General features: G+C 38.8%; 1 protein-coding gene across 1 annotated transcript; it reads left to right on the top strand.

The window, feature by feature from the left end:
• The first annotated feature begins 3,233 nt into the window (after nt 1-3,233).
• On the top strand, nt 3,234-4,730 carry LOC147891100 (uncharacterized). Its single transcript, XM_087389797.1, has one exon. It carries the CDS (start codon nt 3,509-3,511, stop codon nt 4,550-4,552), a length of 1,044 nt encoding a protein of 347 aa, XP_087245923.1. The 5' UTR covers nt 3,234-3,508; the 3' UTR covers nt 4,553-4,730.
• Nucleotides 4,731-20,300: the final 15,570 nt, after the last annotated feature.

Here is a 20,300-nt window from a genome sequence, read left to right as displayed (position 1 = left end):
TCCTTCACACTCCATGACACACACTTGGTCATGGTCTTTTGTAGTTGCATTGTAGTCTCCACATTTTTCCTACATACCAATTTGGATTTAGTAATATTATGGTATATCTTTTCAATTTTATTATTGGCTTTTGTGTGTGTGTGTGTGCGTGCATGCATGTGCATGTGCATGTGCATGTGCATGTGCGTGTGCGTGTGCATGTGCGTGTGCGTGTGCATGTGCATGTGCATGTGCATGTGCATGTGCGTGTGCACGTGCATGTGCATGTGCACGTGTGCGTGTGCGTGTGCATGTGCATGTGCATGTGCATGTGCATGTGCATGTGCGTGTGCATGCGTGCGTGCATCCGTGTGTGTGTGTGTGTTTAGATTAAAAGGTCCCATCAATAATTGAGCCATACAATTAATTCCATCAAATGGATGAAAAGTAAAATAGGAAAACATATAAGGAAAATTTATTAGAGACATCTAAGTTGAAAAATGCATGTACGTTTGCATGTGTGCACATGTAAATTTATTTGTACTTCTTAGTAGCCCTCACTTGTTTGGTTAGATTTGCTTAATTAAAATAAGAGCACTAAAATTTTCCACACACACACACTTGGTCATGGTCTTCCGTAGTTGCATTGTAGTCTCCACATTTTTCCTGCATACCAATTTGGATTTAGTAATATTTTGGTATATCTTTTCAATTTTGTTCCTGGCTTTTGTGTGTGTGCATGCATGCATGTGCATGTGTGTGCATGCATGCGTGCGTGCATGCGTGTGTGTGTGTGTGTGTGTGTGTGTGTGTGTGTGTGTGTGTGTGTGTGTGTGTGTGTGTGTGTGTGTGTGTGTGTGTGTGTGTGTGTGTGTCTGTGTGTCTAGATTAAAAAGAGCCATCAATAATTGACCCATACAATTAATTCCATCAAATGGATGAAAAGTAAAAAAGGGAAACATATAAGGAAAAAATATTAGAGACATCTAAGTTGAAAAATGCATGTATGTTTGCATGTGTGCACATGTAAATTTATTTGTACTTCTTAGTAGCCCTCACTTGTTTGGTTAGATTTGCTTAATTAAAATAAGAGCACTAAAATTTTCCATCAACTTTTGAGATGAACAAACTTTGTGTGTGTGTGTGTGTGTGTACGCATGCACGCACACACGTGCATGTGCACATGCACAAGCGTGCACGCACGCACTCACGTGTGTGTGTGTGTGTGTGTGTGTGTGTGTGTAGATACATATTACGTACATATGTATCAAGTGGTCCTTTAATATATAGGGTCCACCATTGACAAAGTGCTCCTGCAAAAGCAAGAATTTGGGACGATTTGATAGACATTATAAGTGGACTTTTCTAGCATCAATAGTGATTTAATAGACATTATAAGTGGACATTTCTAGCATCTATAGTGGGGTGGATTTGGTGTCTAGTATTGCCTACGCTTACTTTTAAAATACTTTATCGAGATATTTACAAAAAGACAATGCACCATTGCCTTCTTTAGTCTTGACCAAACTCAAATTGACATCATGGGTATGTCATAGGTACGTCATTGATAAGCTTGGTTCCTCCTTGTGGATCATGTGGAATATTGAAGGGGTACTCTTCATAGGATACACTTTAGCTAACAATTCCCACAACAAAAAGCATAATGCATGGCGCTATACTATGATAATTTTTTGAATAGGGTGGTTGAAGAATTAATTCTCACACGTCACGTTCAGAATGAAGTAACATTAAAGCTGATTTTCTTGTCTCCATCATGTTAGCATGGGATTCGGGGTCCACAAGTCAAAGATGGACTTTGGAGAAAAAAAGATAGTCAAAGGCTAGATTTTCCTTAAGAGTTTATTTAAAAGGGTGTTAGTCATTCAAGAAAGAAATATGAGTTAGGCCATAAATTTTGGAGGGGTAGACTCCTCAGTATAGTTTAGGACTAGAGCCTAAATCCTATCATAGGGTGGTCTAGTTGAAAACCTAAAAGTCTATCATAGTGGAAGGCAGATTGCTACCCAGGGTAATAGACTTATCTCAAACCATGGCTTAGAATTGGACTTGAGGTGAACAAGGTAAAAGGTGGATTTTGCAAGGAGAAAAGACAGAAAAGGATATTAGAAGACTTGATTGTGCTTAAACGTTAAGATTTAACAAGCTTTGAGGTGAAGGGAAAGGACTTGGTCTACCGTGCCTCAAAATGAAGATAATGGGTGCGACACTTTGAAATATATTAATTGACCTTTCTTCAAACCATGAAATTTTGTTTCAATGACTTTAAAGATCCAAGTCCTATCATGGTGCTTAGAACTCAAGCCTTTAAGCATCTTGGTTGGTGCTCCCATAAAGTTCAAGTTTACTAAATCAATGGGAGAAACTAAATTTCATAATGGAGCTTATTTTTCCAATGAAAATAGTTTCGTGTCTCATGTTCTCACATGGAGGTTTTTTAAATTGTTGCTTATTCCTTTCTTTATTTGGAGAAAAAAATCAAAGCCATGAGTGATTGAAAAATGAAATGCACAATGACAAGGACAATCTATGTCAATACCAAAAATAAAGTTTTAAAGTAAATTGCAAACTTTCTATCTAATTGGATAGTTACAACTCAAGGTCATCTTTTTCCATTTCACTTAGGTTCAGGAAAAAGAGGTCACAAAGAACCTTTTTACTTTTTAATCTTGCACATAATGTCTATATTTATATATTTATATATTTATATATATATATATATATTTGTGTGTGTACACATGTGCGTGTGTGCACGCCTGTGTGTGTGCGCACGCGCATTTGCACGCACGCACGCATGTGCACTTATTGTGCTCCCATGCACCCTGATCTTCTTTTGGTGCTCACTAGTTGGTGCTCACTCGTACCCTACTCAAATTCATTCACCCCGAAACTCATGTGATCAATGATCAAAAACATACAAACTGCGACGAAAAGGTAGGGACTGAAGCCCCAATGACATGGTGGAAAAATGGTATCTGACGGGAAAACTAATCCCTGATATGAACTATCATAATGTTTGGTTTAAAAAATGTCGGGATGTGATAAGGCCGCCTTAAGAGGCGATTGTCAAATTGGGATTTCATTATTCTAGTTATAATCGTTATAATTAAGGGGATTTCGTTATTGAAGTTATAATCGTTATAATTAAGGGGAGCTTCGGTGCCAAGGCAAGAGGTTTGGTACCGAGGCTAGAGGCCCGGGGGTCGTCTTCTTCGTTGATAGCTAAAGTAGTTCATGAAGAACAACAGTGGGCTGTTAAAGAGCTTCATGCCGCCATAGCCAATCTGTTAAGCTTCAACCTTCCTCCATAGCCTTCTCCTCCCCATCAATCTTCAAGCTCCATCCCTCTTACCCTCTTCCTTCAACTTCTGCCAAGCCTCACCTCTCCTACTTACCTTCCTGCCAGCCGATCTCTTCAACCGATTGAATTTCCAAGCTTTCTCTCTCAAAATTTCCCTTCGTCCATCGCCGATCTCTTGTTTCGCAGCCTCATTCTTCCTCTTCATCCGCCATGACAGTCCTCGATGACTGGCCAGCCCTCCCCCCCATTCGCACCTCCTCCAGCTGCTGCCGCGACTCCCGTGTCAGCTGCGAAACCCTCTCCTCCGTCCGTGAGCCGCTCGCCCTCTCTCCCCGCAAATTCGATCTCCCTTCGCAGCCTCCCCAATCACCGGATTCCTCCTCTCCTGATACCGCCTCCTTGAACTCGTGCTTCTTCTCCGCCAGCAGTGGGCATCTCTTCTCATGCTTCCCGGTGAAAGCCTCTGCGCATGCATTGTCTAAGCCCATGGCGATTCCGGGAAAAGGGGGGAAACGAGGTGCATCAGACGTTGCCGGAATGCTCCGATCGTTCGTAGGAGCTGGGATACATCAGTCCGGTCCGATCGCGCATTCTGGAGCCGTCTCTCATCCTAGTCCCGTAAGATTAGGTGCTGGGCAGATCCTTAGCTATCCTAATACGCCGAGGAGTAGCAAGGGGCACGCAGCTAATGTTTTCACGATGATTCCCCCAGATGTGGTGGGCAAGAAGAAGCCTGCAGGGTACGAGTCCGATGAACCCACTTCGCCAGAGGTAACGTGCGTGGGTCGAGTACGGAGGAAAAAGCATTGCAAGGCTTGGGATGCGCTCTTCAACGACGAGAATCGTCGGAACGAGAAAGTAAACGGAAAGAGACTCAATCTAGAATCTCCAAGGAAACTGAATTTCCTATTATCGCCAAGGAGTAGAGAGAAGCAGTGTGCATCGCCCAGCAGAGAAGCGAGGCCGTCACGCTGGAAGGGTCTGATGCGAGAGACGACGGATTCACGCAGTGCTGAATTCGAGAGGCAAGCGGATCATCAGGGAAGTCCGAAAGGAGGGTTGAGTTCATCCTGTGAATTTTCTACCGGGGTGGTTGATTTCGACGATGGCAAATTCTGTGAGAGCGATCTCGACGGAGCTGATCTTTCAACGAAGGCGCCACCTCGAAATTGTCTTCGTTTGATGAGAAATAGCGGCCGGGGAAGGGGACGCTTTCCCTCCGATGACTTTTGGGGAGCTGCGTTGAAGCATTAGAAGCTGCGAGAATTTAAAATCATAAGTTATGCATTGCAATTTTGAGGTAGATCATCAAAAGTTGTATATATTGATCATAGCTAAATACATACGTTCTTGTTTGAGGATTACCCGGTTTAGTCCTACACAAGTTCTTGGCCCAACTTTGCGTTTGTGAAACTTTCTTTTTTAGACCTATTGAGGCGAGATTGCATAATGATTTAATTTTTTTTTTAAGCAGCCATAAAGATTTAATGATAGCGATTCTTCAAATATAAAGCTGCATTGTTTTCATGTATAATTTGCAATCTGTCATTCGTAATCCCTTTTGGGCTTATACCTCAAGAATCTCTATCCACTCTCTTAGAAGTGTAAAAAAAATGAAGCCATGAATCAAATAAGTTGCAATCTGGCATGAGTTCATTCTTAATTCGTTCTGAGCTTATACCTCAAGATTCAAGAATGACTATCCATTGTGTAAGAACTGTTTAAATGAAGCAATAAGAGATTTTAGGTGAGATTATAGTGCATATATGTGCTTGAGGTGACATTACAGCTTGCACCTGTGTCTTGATTGTTCAAATATATGGTGCATTGTTTCATGTATAGGGTACTAATCGCCTCTCTGATCACAACTCTTCCTAATCACATTAATTTCTCTCTCCCTCCCCCTTCGGCAAAATATTAGTCTCCAACTTTCGCATTAACCTTTGCCCCGTGCAACATTAATCCTCCCTCCGTAGCTTTCCCACTCTCTCCTCCCATTGCCCTCTCCTTCGTGTCCTCATCCTCCGCTTGCTCTTGCTTTCTCCCGCTCCTCCCACTTCCTCAGCTCCCTCCTCCCCACTTCTCCTCCTTCTTCCCCCCCTCCTCCTTCCTAATCTCACTCCTCTCTCCCCCTTCGTCGCTCTCTTATTCCTTGTATTGGGAGGCTTCACAGCCCCCTGCTTCACCCCTTGCTTGTTACTCTATCGCCCCCCTTCTCTTATAAGGGCTTCTATAGAAACATTCGTGATGCGGTGGCTTCTCGAAGGAGCCACCACCGCCTCAATCAAATCATCCCATTGCCTTAGCTTAATTATTGTGACCTCCTCCTTCTGCCCCCCCCATTAGGAAAGAAGGGAACTCATTTTGGGGCCCTCTAAGAAATTCACTATTTACCTATTTTTGTTGCACTCAAAATATGGGAAATGCCATAAAATACGGATACTTACTGCAAAAATGTCAGTGTAGTACTCAGGCTTCACATTAAATGCATATATAAGATCCTTGATTTTCTATGTAGAGGTTAATGATTTTGACATCGCCAGTGTGTCCAGAGCGGGCCAAAACTCCCAAATCGACCCTGGAGACATCGAAAACTGATGCTCGGAGGCTCAAAAAAGGGAAAAAATGCTCGGAATGGGGGATTTGCACTAAAATGTGATTTGGCCTGGCACTAGGCCAACTGGATTTCAATGCAAATTCCCCATTTTCGGGCATTTTTTTCCTTTCCCAGGCATTGGTTTTCGGTGTCTCCAAGGTCGATTTGAGGGTTTTGGCTCACTCTGAACGTGCTGGCGATGTCAGAAGCATCAAATTTTACATAGAAAATCATCTTTTGAAGATCACGTATGTCAGACATAATAAAAGAAAAAGATTTTAAATATGAATTATTTTATTTTTTTACATGGTTTTTTGTATTTTTCCAACGTTATGTTGGCCCTCTTCTGATTCGTCGAGAGGCTATTTTTCTAAACCCTAAAAGGTCCCAAAATAAGCTCCCAATGCCCCCCCCTCGTTGCGCAGCACCACAAACTAATTAATTGATTTCTCACGCAGGGGGGCCTATTAGGACACACACACACACAAAATGTTGTTATAGTCCCTTCTTGCAGCCAACACCTGCCAAGAAGAAAAAGAAGCCCAAATGTTACTCGATCATTCCTCATGGTTTATCACAAGAGCATCTTGTGCCCATATTTGCATGCTCACAATGGTGCACATGGAAAGAGAGAGAGAGAGAGAGAGAGAGAGAGGGGGGGGGGGGGGGGGAGGAAGAGGTTACTTTGTTAGCTACAATGCCAAAAAGCCAAGATTCGCACGCATGCGCTCAAACACGCACACACACACACACATACATATGACATGGCACGTCACAAACCAGGAGCCTCAACTATTGGGCATCATGTGGGTTTTATAAAAGTCAGGGCCAGAGAGAGAGAGAGAGAGAGAGAGAGAGAGGGAGAACACGAGCAGCATGTGTGGATGTGCATATAGGTGTGGGTGTGTTTTGGAGGAAGGGAGGATCTAAAACATAAATAAGTAAAAAATTTGCAATTATCTACATTAAGGTTTCAAACATGAAAACATGTGGAAGATCACACTTTGCTCAAGCACTCCTCTAGCAATCTAGCAAGGATAAAGAGCTAACAAGGCGACATGGTATGGAATAATAATAAGAATGCAACTGAAAGTCACACTTTGGTTGCTCTCTACTCATAACCAAGGCAATTATTCTCTAAGTTGATTTGAAGTTGAAGTAGTTATGAGTATAAGGTGACTTTCTTTAATTTTTTATTTTTTTAAAAAGAGTTTAAGGTGACATGTCCCCTACATTAAATACTTACAATGGAGATATCTACATGTTGCCTACATTTTACTTCCAAAATAGATATCTACCTTGTGAAAGGCATTGGATGGAGGTTATGTTAGCTTGTTGTCAACTTGGATGCCTCTTTACAAGAATTGGAACTTCGGGCTCTCTTTAAGCCACACCATTCTACTCAATGCTTGACATTGATAGAATTCAACATGATTGTTTTAAGGCATGCAAAGCACTTAAGATAATTGTGCTTTTCATGTTGAATAACTTAGTCCTTTTCACAAATTATAAGAAATGCATGTCTTATTTGCAAATATAATCTTATCCCAAAGTAGAATTGCAAATGTAATTTCATTGTTTAAAGAAGAAAAATCCTCCCATGTATCCCATAAAGGGGTAATTACATGGTGGGAAAAGGGTTTTCATGGGAAAAACAAATTTCCCACGTTGAATGTCATAATGATTAGTAAAAATATAGATTTTAAGTCATTTTCAGCCCTTAATGCTTCACAAACTCTTTTTCCCACGAAACCATTGAGCTTACGTGCTCCCTAGTTTTGTGGGGAAAAAATGGGAAGAAAAGGTAGGGGACCACTTGCCACCTTGGTGTAGAATTTCCCATTTTCCACAAAAGTACCACAATGTCATAAGTCCTTTAGGATGGAGTTTTGAGTCAATTGAGAAGAATACTCTTAGGTCGAGCCTCCATTTTTTTTTCAAAAACCCAAACAATAACATAGGTTATGAGTCTGAATTCGAGTAGAGCATCGCAAGGGATTGCTGCTTTGATTGTCATCAAGAATCATAATATACGAGGTCATGTCTAAATTCAATTCTAAATTTCAAAATTGAGAGCATCTTGTTGAAATTCAAATGATGATCTTGAGAGTTGTATGCCTTAAGGAAGGGCACTCCATTTACTATTACATTTTTTACCAAATAGCCTCTTAGTTGCATTGATCAATTATTCTGTTTTATAAGTGTAAATCTATGCTAAAAAAAGCATAAAAAGAAAATTCACTTAGAGTTGGAGGAAATAAACAATAATTGGAAAAGGATGCAAGTAAGTTTTTTCTCCCTTCTTCCATCCCTCAAAGATTATGGAGATCCCTTCCCATTCTCCCATCCCTCAAAGTACCGCACATAATAAAGAAGTTATGAATTTATCTTTGAGAATTGTGTAAACTGTACTTTGATCGATATAAAATTTTTTGTAATTGTTTTCATTTTAGTATATAATTGTGTGGGTCTTTTATATGATCAATACATACTGTGACTGTCACATTGTTGAGTAACTCTTTAAAAAAACATAGAAAGGAAAACCGTTTAAAGTTGAAGGATTTAGTAAATTGATAAATGCAAAAGGAATTCGATCAATTTTGTTCTCCTTCTCCCATCCCTCAAAGGTCCACATAGAATAACGAAGGCATGAATTTATCTTGAACAGTAGAGGCACATAGTTAGGTAATCTCTAATATGATTGATATAAAACATTTTCCTAATTGTGTTGGCTTTATGATTTAATTGTGTAATCTTTGATATGATTAATACATAGTGACATGATTATGTTGGTTCTATAATATAATTGTGTAATCTCTGATATGATCAAGATATAGTGAGGTCACACTATGTATTGTGTTGCTCTGTTATGATCGATATAATTTTTTAAATCTTTGTTATGGCTCTTTGCATACCTATGCAATGTTATTAAATGATATGTCCTATTTTAGAGGATGAACATGCCTACATCATGATGTTTATCATCACAAGTACCATTTTCTTATGGATATTTAGATTCTAGGAAAATAAAAAAGGCCATATTCATATAATAAAGTATGTACAGTATAAGAAATCGTTACTTGTACATTGTAAGCAAGACTTGTAAGCAAGACTTACTTAAAGAGAGGATACAATCTAGCAAGATTTATGGCAGGCATAGGCACAACTGTCAAGCATGCTTGTAAGAAGATACCACTTTTTTAATGGAAGGACCTTTGAGACATTATTGCCACACAAAGTTTTTTCTTTTAACAAGTTCTTGATGCTAAGGAAACAAAATAAGCCACATAGATATGATACAAAATGGAGAGTATCCAAATGCAATACCTTTCAATATAGGGACGACTCACCTCAATAGAAAATAGGGTGTAGAATTATTAGAGAAAAATAGAACATTTTCACTAAAGAGAACATTCCCTCCAACCAATCATCGGTTTCTCTTGCGAAAGAGTGGGTTTTCCTTAGGGAGTGGCAATTGATTTAGTCCCAAGCTCTAAAAAGAGATATACATGGAAATACGTTTGCTACACAACTATCGGCTCCCTAGAGCTACATAACATCTTCTTCACATTCTCCTGTGTTGATTGTGCAAGTCCAATCGTCCTTCCATACTATCTTCTTCACATTCTCCTGTGTTGGTTGTGAAAGTCAAATTGTCCTTGCAAAACTATCTACCATATCTACAAATGATTCACCTCAATAGAAAATAGGGTGTAGAATTATTGGAGAAAACTAGAATATTTTCACTAAAGAGAACATTACCTCTGACCAATCAGCATGCTCGAAAAAGGGATACGTGGAAATGCACTTGCTACACAACTATTGGCTCCATCCCTAGAGCTACATAACATCTTCTTTACGTTCTCCTGTGTTGTGCAAGTCCAATTGTCCTTCCATACTATCTTCTTCACATTCTCCTCTGTTGCTTGTGAAAGTCAAATTGTCCTTGCAAAACTATCTACAACATCTACATATGATTCACATGCATTGCCAAACTTTGTTGCAATGTAATAGTGACACCGCAATGTCAAAATATGAGTGTGATATATGGAGGAATGAATAAATCTATGCTTTAAGTTTTCCTTATCTTATGTCCATCAAGTGTCCATAACAAAATGAAGTGTCATGCACAAAGGTCTATTGTGAGCCTTATCTCATTCTAGGTCTAATGATTGGATGTTTGGTACACTTAGGAAGGTCCCCCCAAGTGAAGATAATTTGAAAATGTATTAGTTAGTGGAAAAGAGAAGAGTTGATGGGTTATGATATGTAAGGAGAGGAGGGGAGTAAAGAGGAGGAACATTAATGAGAGAATATTTTCCTATTAATGAAAGAAGGGTTCACTTATGAGGATAAGAATTAAAACCCCTTTTATAATAGTTTGATGTTTTATGTCTTATGAGTGTGTAAAGCATGTCTTGAGGTCAAATCCCCCATTTCATGAAAATCCCTATGACGTTAGCTTAATTGGGCTATGTCCACCTTTTCACCCAGGAAATCAATCGAATTTCTCCATTGAAAGATAAGGGCCTTTTCTATTAGGATTCTCCTCATGAGATTAAGGGCCTTTAGAATAAGTGTATGGTAAGCATACATGAGCGTTTAAACAATGGAGGAACCAGTAGCTATCAAAACGCTCATGGTTTGTGAAATATAGGAGAATAGAACTTTTAATTGGCATGCTGTAACCTGAGGCTTTCCAACGAAGCAAACTACACTCATGCACCCACATCTACTACCATTCAAAGATTTGTAGACTTGCCACCAACTCCAATGAATGAACATCTTTTGGATCAAATTTGAGGAGTCATGGCCTTTTAAAAGAATGGAAATTGTATTAGTTTAGTGAATCAACGAAAGCCGATAGTTCAGTTCTTTAGAAGGAAAGGACAAGCTGGTCCCTGAGGTGTGACATTTGCGTAGAAAACTTCAAAGTTGGCCGCACTCGCAATCATTTCGCCGTCAATATACATTCAACATTCTCTGATTGCTCCCACAATCATAAACAAGAGAATGTAAACTCGCTCGTGCGACGTTTTTGCTTTCAGTCTTTATCCAGTGATTCCTCAACTGCAACGGAAATTGTAAAAAATACTTGGAGTTTGCATGCGTGACCAACACTAATACACTGATAAAAGCCTGCAATTCTCAATCATCGCTCTCTTTCTTCCAAAAAAACGCATATCTACTTTTACTATCCTCCACGCAGCGATGGCTCACTGGTCCCTCCATCATCGGAAATTGGAATCACGCTCACGTTGCGCTTCCGTCCAATTCCTTCATCAGCCAGTTTGGACGGTTGCGACTTCAAGCCGAAGGCCCCAGGACAGCCCACGACAAGTTTGAAGTGAGCATGAATTGTGATTCAGACACTGTGCTTTAACTTTGGAAGCCGCTCTTCACTTTGTATTAGTTCCGTGGTCACTGGTGCCTCGTGAGTCGTATCTTCTCCGCGTCGAGAATCGAGATCTCGATTCTCACTCAATCTTTTTGTCCAAACTGAACTGGTTACGAAAGATTTGGTCCAAGCATAAGCCCCGGGCTTGAAGTTGGCGATCTTGTTTTCACAAATTTCAAATGGATTCAGTGCACCCAATGGCAGCACAAATTCAATTCAAACTCCTCGTCTGCAAAGAGAGAGACCACTGCAATAATTAAGTGGATCGAGGAGAATTCCTAGACACACCAATGTACGCCCCTAGCAAACAAAAAATCCCAAAGAGACCCGTATGATAATTTTAAAAAGTATATAAGAAGCGGAGTCACGAGAATTCCAATCCATATAGGGTAAAGGGGTCACTCTTGTGCACCCCTATCTTTTTCATAGTGTAAGGGGTTGCACCTTTGGATTTCTTTATCTTTTCCAAAATGTAAGGGCATTGCATGAATGGCAATAGATAGAGGATATACTTTTTCCCAAAAAAATGAGAAAAAAAACTTAACTTGGTGGGAAACCTAAATACCCAATACTGAAGGCCTTGGTGGGCTAGTACTATGCCACATGCACTTAAGCATATTTTCCCCTTTTTCATGCCTCTTTATTGGGTCTTTCCATAGAGACAAAAAGAGGGAATGTTGACATTTTCAAGGCACTCGTCTCTTTACTAGCCCCTTTACCCTAGTAGCCCTCCACAGAGAGGTGCTCATAAACAACGCACATGAAATGCAAGCTAACCCTAACAACACCCATGCACCCATGCATGCATGTATACGCACGTGCACGTGCACCCACACACACGCACACAATGGATGGAGGGAAAGTGGTAGCGGGTTGCTACAAAAACACATGTGAATGCTAGAAGTCTAGAGACAAACAAGAGGCAATTGAGGTAGAAGAGTAAGTTGAGGCTAACAAGGAAGCAATAGCCATTCAATAGTCGGCAAAATGTAGAGAATGAGTACAACAAAAAAGAAAGAGGAGGAGTACAAGGCGAAGAAGGAAAGAGGATGTTCTTAGTTATTGTGCAAAAAAGGGAGAGAGAATGGGGGTAGGGATATCTTCCTCTTTTTCACCCCTCTTACTCCACCTTGAAGTTCGCTATTACTAACGAATTTTGACCTTTTATTGGGAATCCTCCTACATAGGAGATTCCAAAAGAGGTAACATGAACCTTAAAATGGGATTTATATATGTATATTTCAATTGAGTATGTCCACCTATGAGCTAGTATAACACAAATTGAAAATACTTAATGCCTTGTGAGTATTTTTAATGGATATGTCCCTATACACAAGATGAGCTAGTATGAGACAATTTGAAAATAATTAATGGAATGAGACAAATTGCAATGTGACAATAATTTCATAATAAGATTCACATATTTTCGATTAGTCCTCATTGCAAGCTTATGTAATCCAAAAATTACACATGTTTCATATATTTAATAGCAATGGAGGGGTGGAAAAGCAAGGGTGAGGGAAGAAAATTCCAAAGCACATAGTCTATAGAGCCATCCAAACTTTGCTCAAAATTGCACATGTTTGGTCTATTTAATGGCAAGGGGAGAAACAAAAAAATAAAGCACATATTCTATGTATACCTACACCCTATTGACACATCCCCACCCAACCCAGCCTTGGCCCAAGGATTTCCATGTCATGATCACATGCCGACGTAATCACGTGTGGTAATCACATCTCCTAACCATGTATTCACATCAATATTCACGTCGACCTAATAATTGTTGATCAGTTAACCTACCCTTGATAAACATGTATTTACCAGTAGTATCTACAAGATATCACCAATATCAAACATTATACAGGTAGTATATTGATACCGTTGGTATATTACTTTATATCAATGGTAAACTCATGCTTTCTAGATTTATTAAAATATCTAGCTTGTGACAGTGCCAATATAATAGTGAATCCTCTTTATGGGATTTTGAGCTCTTTTGCTACTTATGCATTGGGTCTTGGCCAATTCTAAGACATAGGGTAGGTGTGCTTTGTGCAATAGATTATAACATATCGTCTTTTAGGGATTGTGAGCTCTTTTGCTAGTTATGCATCGGGCCTTTGCCAATTCTAAGAAAGAGGATACTATAAAGAGGAGATAAAGAGTATAGAGAGTGTGCATTGTATAAAGCTTTAAACTTGTCCTTTTTCTTGGTGTTTTTGAGCTCTTATGCCACTCATGCATTGGGTCTTCGCCAACTCTAAGAAGGAGAACACCTTGTTGAGGGTGTGTAGGGCCTCTCTTTTTTGTTGGGATTGTGAGCTTCTTACTTCATTTGTATTGGGTTAGGGCAATCTCTTGAAAAAGACTAGAGTTTAGGCTTGGTTGTATTGGGGCTTAGACAAACATAGAGAAGAGTTTTGATATATTCTCTCTTTCATAGGAGTGTTATTGTACTTAGGCACTACAAACAAAAAGAAAAATTATTGCCTTGTGGTAGTTATAGCAACCATGGTTTAATCAACCCTCTTGGTATCATTAGTAGCTCAAAGTACATGAGATAAGACAAAAAAGACACCCAGTCCTGAGTGGAAATTTATGGAATGAAAACAAAATTACTACATCCATTGGAGATGCCTGGCTCATAAAAAAGATGCGAGTGGAGGTGCACCATGCATAAGAGGCGTATTTTTGAGTGATAGTAAACATTGGATTACTAAGTGTACAGGACCCGATGCAAATGAGATAGTAGATCAATCGTGACAAAAATGTACTTAATCATACAGTATCAATTAAGCATCGAGGGATATGGTTGATTTGTTTCCTGAAGCTATAGTCACAGGTTCTGTATCACAAGCGAGAGTATTTGGAACAAGCACTGAGAATCTTGATCATGCAAGTTCTTCTAGTAGGATATTTTTTTTAATCAAAATAAGAAACAAATAAACATATAAGCCTTGAGGAAGATTGAACTTCAGAATGCTTGAGTTAATGTTGCAAATGTAATATATTGCTCTAGAGAAACTTTAATTCTTGTCCAATATCCTTCCTAGCATAGAGATTTGGAATCGGTTGGGAGATACAATTACAATTTTTTCATATAGTCACTTGCCAAGTTTTTTGTGAGTATGTCATATTAACAGGGCCAAGATTAAGGAGGATTACATGAAGTCCTATCATGCAATGCACACCCCATTGTTGGATATAGCATATGAGAACATGCAATAGCAGGTGAAGGAATCTGCCATTGATGATCGAGATTTAAATATTGTATGATTGTTTCATATGGATGGATGAATGTTCATCAACCTCTCATCAGTATGATTGTCTCCACAAAGGGGATGCCTCCTATAACTTTTACAATACAAGTGGTGAGATAAAATATGGCAAATACATAGTAGATTGTTGACAAAAATAATTGAAAAGGTGGGATCAAAAAATGTTGTGCAAGTCATCATGGACAATGCATCAAATTGTAGACATGCTAATGCCATTTTGAAAACAAAGTACATAAGCACCTCTACTTTCTTGGATGTACTGCACATTGATTAGACCTTGTCTTAAAAGATTGGTTCAAAAATATAGATACAATTTCATATAAGAAAATTGTGGATGATGTAAGATCAAAGCAATATTTGTAATGACACATCAGAGGATTCTTGGCATATATAGACGAAAATCCCAAAGAGTGCCTAAAAGACCTGTTGGCACAAGATTTTAAACTCATTTCTATACAATGGAATCTGTCCTAAATGATCATGATGCTATCACAGAGACAGTTCACTCACATGATTATCTAGCATGGGAAAGACCTTTGACCTTAGAAGACAAGAGAAAGAGATCAAGGGATGTGAAGGCACTGATTATAAACATAGTATTCAAGAAAGGAGTGGAAGATGCAATTATTGTGAGTTGACATGTCATGTTAGCACTAAGAACTTTTGATATGAAGGTTGCCTACTTTGGGAAAAGCTTTCATTATATGGTGGGATTGTGAACAAGCTTTCCTTGGCATGATAGGATGGAATGCCTCCTTTAATACAACTAGACAGATGACATTGCATTCTTATTTGAGAAATAATAAGTGATGGGGCCATACTTCTCTACAGAGCGTAGGCTTGTTGTTAGGTCCTGAGTACTGGAATGTGCAAAATCAGTTAGATTTGGATGTAATGGAAAAATGTCATAACATAGTGTAGGATTTTAATAAGTATCGCATTAAAGGAGGATCCTCCCACTCTGACTATCTAAGGAGAATGGACAAGGAACATGTTGCATATAAGTGTGTTAACCTCTGGCTAACAGAAGGTTCAGGAATGGCTGACTCAACAGCATGGAACTCGGATAAGCAAGCTTACGCAAAAGTCGATATGGAAGTGGTGTGGAAGTGAACAAGGCTACCATAGAAAACGATGAATGCTCCACAAATTCAAGAGGAATGCAGGCAACCACCACCACCAACCAATGATGTGATCCATGAAGTTAGCTAGAAATAGATTTAGAAGGCAGTGAGCTTGTCACAGTCTAGAAATAGTAGAGTGCCAAGAGACTTGAGAGAGACTATTCATAGACTACAAGATAGCATTAAGCTAGGGACTCTATCTTAGTTTGTGGACTCATAGAGCTTCTAGTCCAATCAAGGAAAAGGAAGGAGAGCCTCAGTTAGGGTATTAGTGGAATTGTCAAGGAATTGTGCATCCATGAGTTGTTATAATGAGCAGATTGATTTTAATACATTCGACTTTGGTTTTCTTCTTTTGTCTCTTTCTCTCCTTCTTGAGTACTTTGTACCATTCTTCATACAATTTGCCTACTTGATGTGCTACTTTGTGATAGTTACAACGATGTCTATTTCCAATTGTTTCCACACTAAGGTGAAAACCCTGCACAGTAGGTAACCCATAGAGTGCAAAAGAGAGCATCTTCATTTATGAGTTCACGTGCACTTATCTTGGCCACAAACAGTTATTCAACACAAGAATAAGGAAAAAGACTATCAACATTTGGTGACCCTACTGACGAATGACATGTTGAAAGTGTTGAGTGGGGATATGAGCAGATTGAGGATAGAAATCTATAGAATTGAGAACACAGTTCCCATCAACAACAATCTATGCTAACTAAGATGAGATACAATAGCCACTTGGTTTAGCAAACTACTACATTAAAAAAAAATCTCAGAATAGTTTGAGGCCTTCAACATCTTGCAAACTTGGCTGACAAAATAGGTGTCTAGATTGAAACGTACCCTTAGTAGCATTTTGTGTCATTCAATTGTTGCAAAGAATGTTTGACACGCGCTCAATGAAGAGGACGCTGCCATGAATTTAGAGCCATACAAGATAAAAAAATAGAGTTAGGAAGAGGATTTAGGAAACCACCTACAATCAATGATAAGCTCAAGATAGACAAAGACTTGGCTGTGTGTAGAGAGGAGTTTTCTAATATACCATATGAACACTAGAAGTGAGCCGATTCTGAATATGCATCCGAGATGACTTGGACCCTTCAATATAGAGGAAGCTTTTAGGAAGATTCCGAGTAGTCATCCACAAAGAGTCTCCCTTTTGAGGTGTCCAAGAAGTCTTTGATAGGTGTAGATAGGTTGGTATTTCTTTGAATCCTGCAAAGAGTGTTTTCTATGTCTGAGTTGGGGTCATGCTTGGCCATGTCATACTTAAGGAGGGAATCAGGACTGAACCTGGCAAAACCAAAGTTATAGAATCCATGCAACTAGTTTGACTCAATTAAGGTCTTTTGTTGGTTTTATTAGTTTCTATAGGCATTTTATTCAGGATTTTTCTAAGATAGCTACCCCATCATATGAGTTCACTAAGAAGCGTGTCAAGTTCTAGTGGACACCAAAGTTATCTAAGGCATTTCATGCACTCAAGCATGCTTTTAAAACACCCATTGTTAGACAACCAAGATAGAATGTCATTTTTCATATTCATGTGGATGCTTCTAGATATTCTATTGGAAATACTTTAGCTCAACCAGAGGGTAAGGGTAAATTGGATTACCTATCTATTGTGCCAGTATATTAGTGAGTGAGATCAAGTGCAACTATAGCACCATGGAAAGAGAAACCCTGGGTATGGTCTATAAGGTTCAAAAATTTCAGCATTATTCATTGGGTAATCAATTCATATTCAATATAGATCAACAAGTATTATCATATCTCATCATCAAGACCATCATTCAAGGTAAATTGGTGAGATGGGTACTCTTATTGTAAGACTTTAATTTTGAGACTGTTCATAAACCTGAAAAACCGCATGCAAGAGTAAATTGTTTGTATTGACTACCACACTAGACAATCGAGTCAAGGGTTATTTCTATGTTAGGGGTTATTTCTTTGCTTCTTCATGTTAATCTCTTTGTTGTTGATTTTTGTGAAATTGACTATGATGATTTGTTGCAATACCTATCGCAGGGTAGTCTTCCTATGCAAGTGTCTAACTTAGATAGGCACAGACAAATTGCTATTAAGGCTTGGAAATCTAGTTGGATTGGTGGTTGGTTATATCACCAATATGCTAATGGTGTGTTATAATGGTGGGTTTTTCCACGAAATGTACCATTGTACTCGCGGAGGCTCATAAAGGTCTTGCTAGAGTTTATTTTGTAGGTGATCTTACAACTCAAGAAGTGTTACAAGTAGGATTGTGGTGGAGCACTCTATTCTAGGATGCACATGTACAGTTCAGTGTGATGCTCATTAGTGTATGGGTAGAATGCTTCCCTACCTTTTCAGCAATGGGGACTTGATTTCAATAGACCCTTAAAAACAACTAAAAATTAGAATAAGTATATCATTGTAGCGGCTAATTATGCTAATAAGTAGGCTGAAGCAAAATTCATCAGAGATAACTCGGCCTACACTATAGTTAAATTCCTCTCTAAGAATATAATTTGTAGATATGGCTATCCTACTGAGTTTTTAAAAGTGATTAAAGTACCCATTTTATGAATGACATCTTTGACATTTTGACAAAGCAATTTATGATTTCTCATTGGGTGGCTACTACTTACTACCTCAGGTATAATGGACAAGTTGAATCTACCAAAAAGACTCTGAAGTTGGTCCTTAGACTTTTAATTCTAATTGTATTGATTGGGATACTCAATCGCATGCAACATTATGGGCGTATAGAATTGTGTATAAAGTCATGACCAATCTTTCTCCATTTCACATGGCCTTTGGATTGGAAGTTATGGTCCATGTGGAATTCCTCAACTCGAGCTTTTGTGTGGCTGTTGAACATAATCTTGGTGAAATTGAGGTGGTAAAGTGGTAATTGGAATAGCTTAGCAAATTGGATGAACTAAGATTATGAGTTGCATGGGCATAGCAAGTCATTCAAAGGAGGAGGAAGGCTTTGCATGACAGGTATATTGCACTCAAAAATCTAAAAAAAGGGTATGCTTGTGTTATTATACAATGCAAGGTATGGTTAGATGAAGCCTAGTTTTAAATTTAGATGAGATAGTCCATACAAATTGGTGGAAGTTCATGATAATGGTGTTGGTGAATTTGTTGATTTGGAAGGAAAAATGATTCTTGAGCTCATCAAAGGGAGGCGAGTCCGAATCCTTACAAAACTACCACAGCAAGTTTGGTCACAATAGACAGTGTACAATGGCCTAATTGAGTGCCACATGGAATCGAGTGTCTTAGACTCACCACTACTGGCACTAATCATGAGGGTTACAGTTAGTGGGCTCTAGTCACTACTACCATTAGCCTCTTTTTCAACATTGTTCATCGACACTTTTTACTTTATTTTACATTGAAAATGGCGTCCATCAATATAAGCAAAGAGATAGCAGTGTTAAGTTTTGAAGAAATCATCGATATAAGCATCGATAAAACGTTGAAAATTTCTCTGGAAAATACACAGCATCGATAAAAGCATCGAAAATTTTGTAAGTATATTAGCCATTAACTATAGAGCACATTAGCATGGTGAATTTAACCCAACACCTTTCAATAATGAAATCCATTGACAAATAGAAATATATTGTATCAGTTTTGCTCTTCATCCTTTAATCAATCGAAGCCTTGCTGGAATCTCCATCGTAAGTATGATTCTCATCCTCTCGATCATCCGTGGCCAAGTCTCGCATATCTGCAACATGTCGATCGAGGTCCCGAAGTCAGTGTCTGAGAAACCCTCTGAGGAACTCAAGCTATTTTCATGTTCCAAAACTCTAGTAGAAGGGTTTCGGAAGTGCTAGCTTCCAACCCATCTATTTCTTGATCTTCCATTTCACCACCTAAGATAAAAATCCATGATATGTTCATGCAAGCTTTAACGAAGTAGAAGGACAAATAATATCTAGATATTAAGAAAAATGCTTACTTACTCACAGTGTGTGGGTAGCACAAATGTGTCAGTAAGGTCATCCCAATTTTTTTTGAGTCAATGGCAAAAAACCCACTTGGATCCTTTCTGATTGTAGCTTGAGCACCTCTGCAGATGACTTTGAACCATTTCACATCAAATACAAATACTGCAAATTTTCTAAAATTCACTTGCAAAATATCTTGTATGATTCCAACATAATCCATTTCGCCTGCAATGAGATTTTGTATCCCTCTTACTCGCTCTATGGTCTTGCAAAAAGTTGGCCATGACTCATTGATCAAATGTGTTGTGCTTTACATCAATTTTCTCTACTGTGTAGTGATTACCATATGCCAATATTGCATTGAACGAATGGTACTATAAAGGTTATGGATTCTCCTTGTTAATATATACAAAAAGTTTATAAATGAATGTAAATTTAAAAGCAACATGATTATATACCTTTAGATCACAACCTCATGCAAATTCCTCCTCCGTATCTGTCACAATCTTCCCTCTTCAAGTGGCATCTTCAAGAGTGTCTTCTAGCCAATCAATGGTGCATTTAGCAAGAATTTGATAACTCTGGGGGATACTTCGTATGTCTATTGGCCCTTCACCATGTGTTTATGTCCTCCTCTCTTTTTGCTCTTT

This window comes from Dipteris shenzhenensis, chromosome 18, assembly GCF_047967505.1.
Source record: "Dipteris shenzhenensis isolate YYH24624 ecotype China chromosome 18, Dip_SZ_1.0, whole genome shotgun sequence".
NCBI classification, from domain to species: Eukaryota; Viridiplantae; Streptophyta; class Polypodiopsida; order Gleicheniales; family Dipteridaceae; genus Dipteris; species Dipteris shenzhenensis.
Note: the sequence above shows the minus strand (reverse complement) of the source record. Positions and strands in the feature narration are given on the sequence as shown.

Bases quoted from the DNA above. Each gene is read 5' to 3' on its own strand.
- LOC147891100 (XM_087389797.1), top strand. From the start codon at position 3,509: ATGACAGTCCTCGATGACTGGCCAGCCCTCCCCCCCATTCGCACCTCC.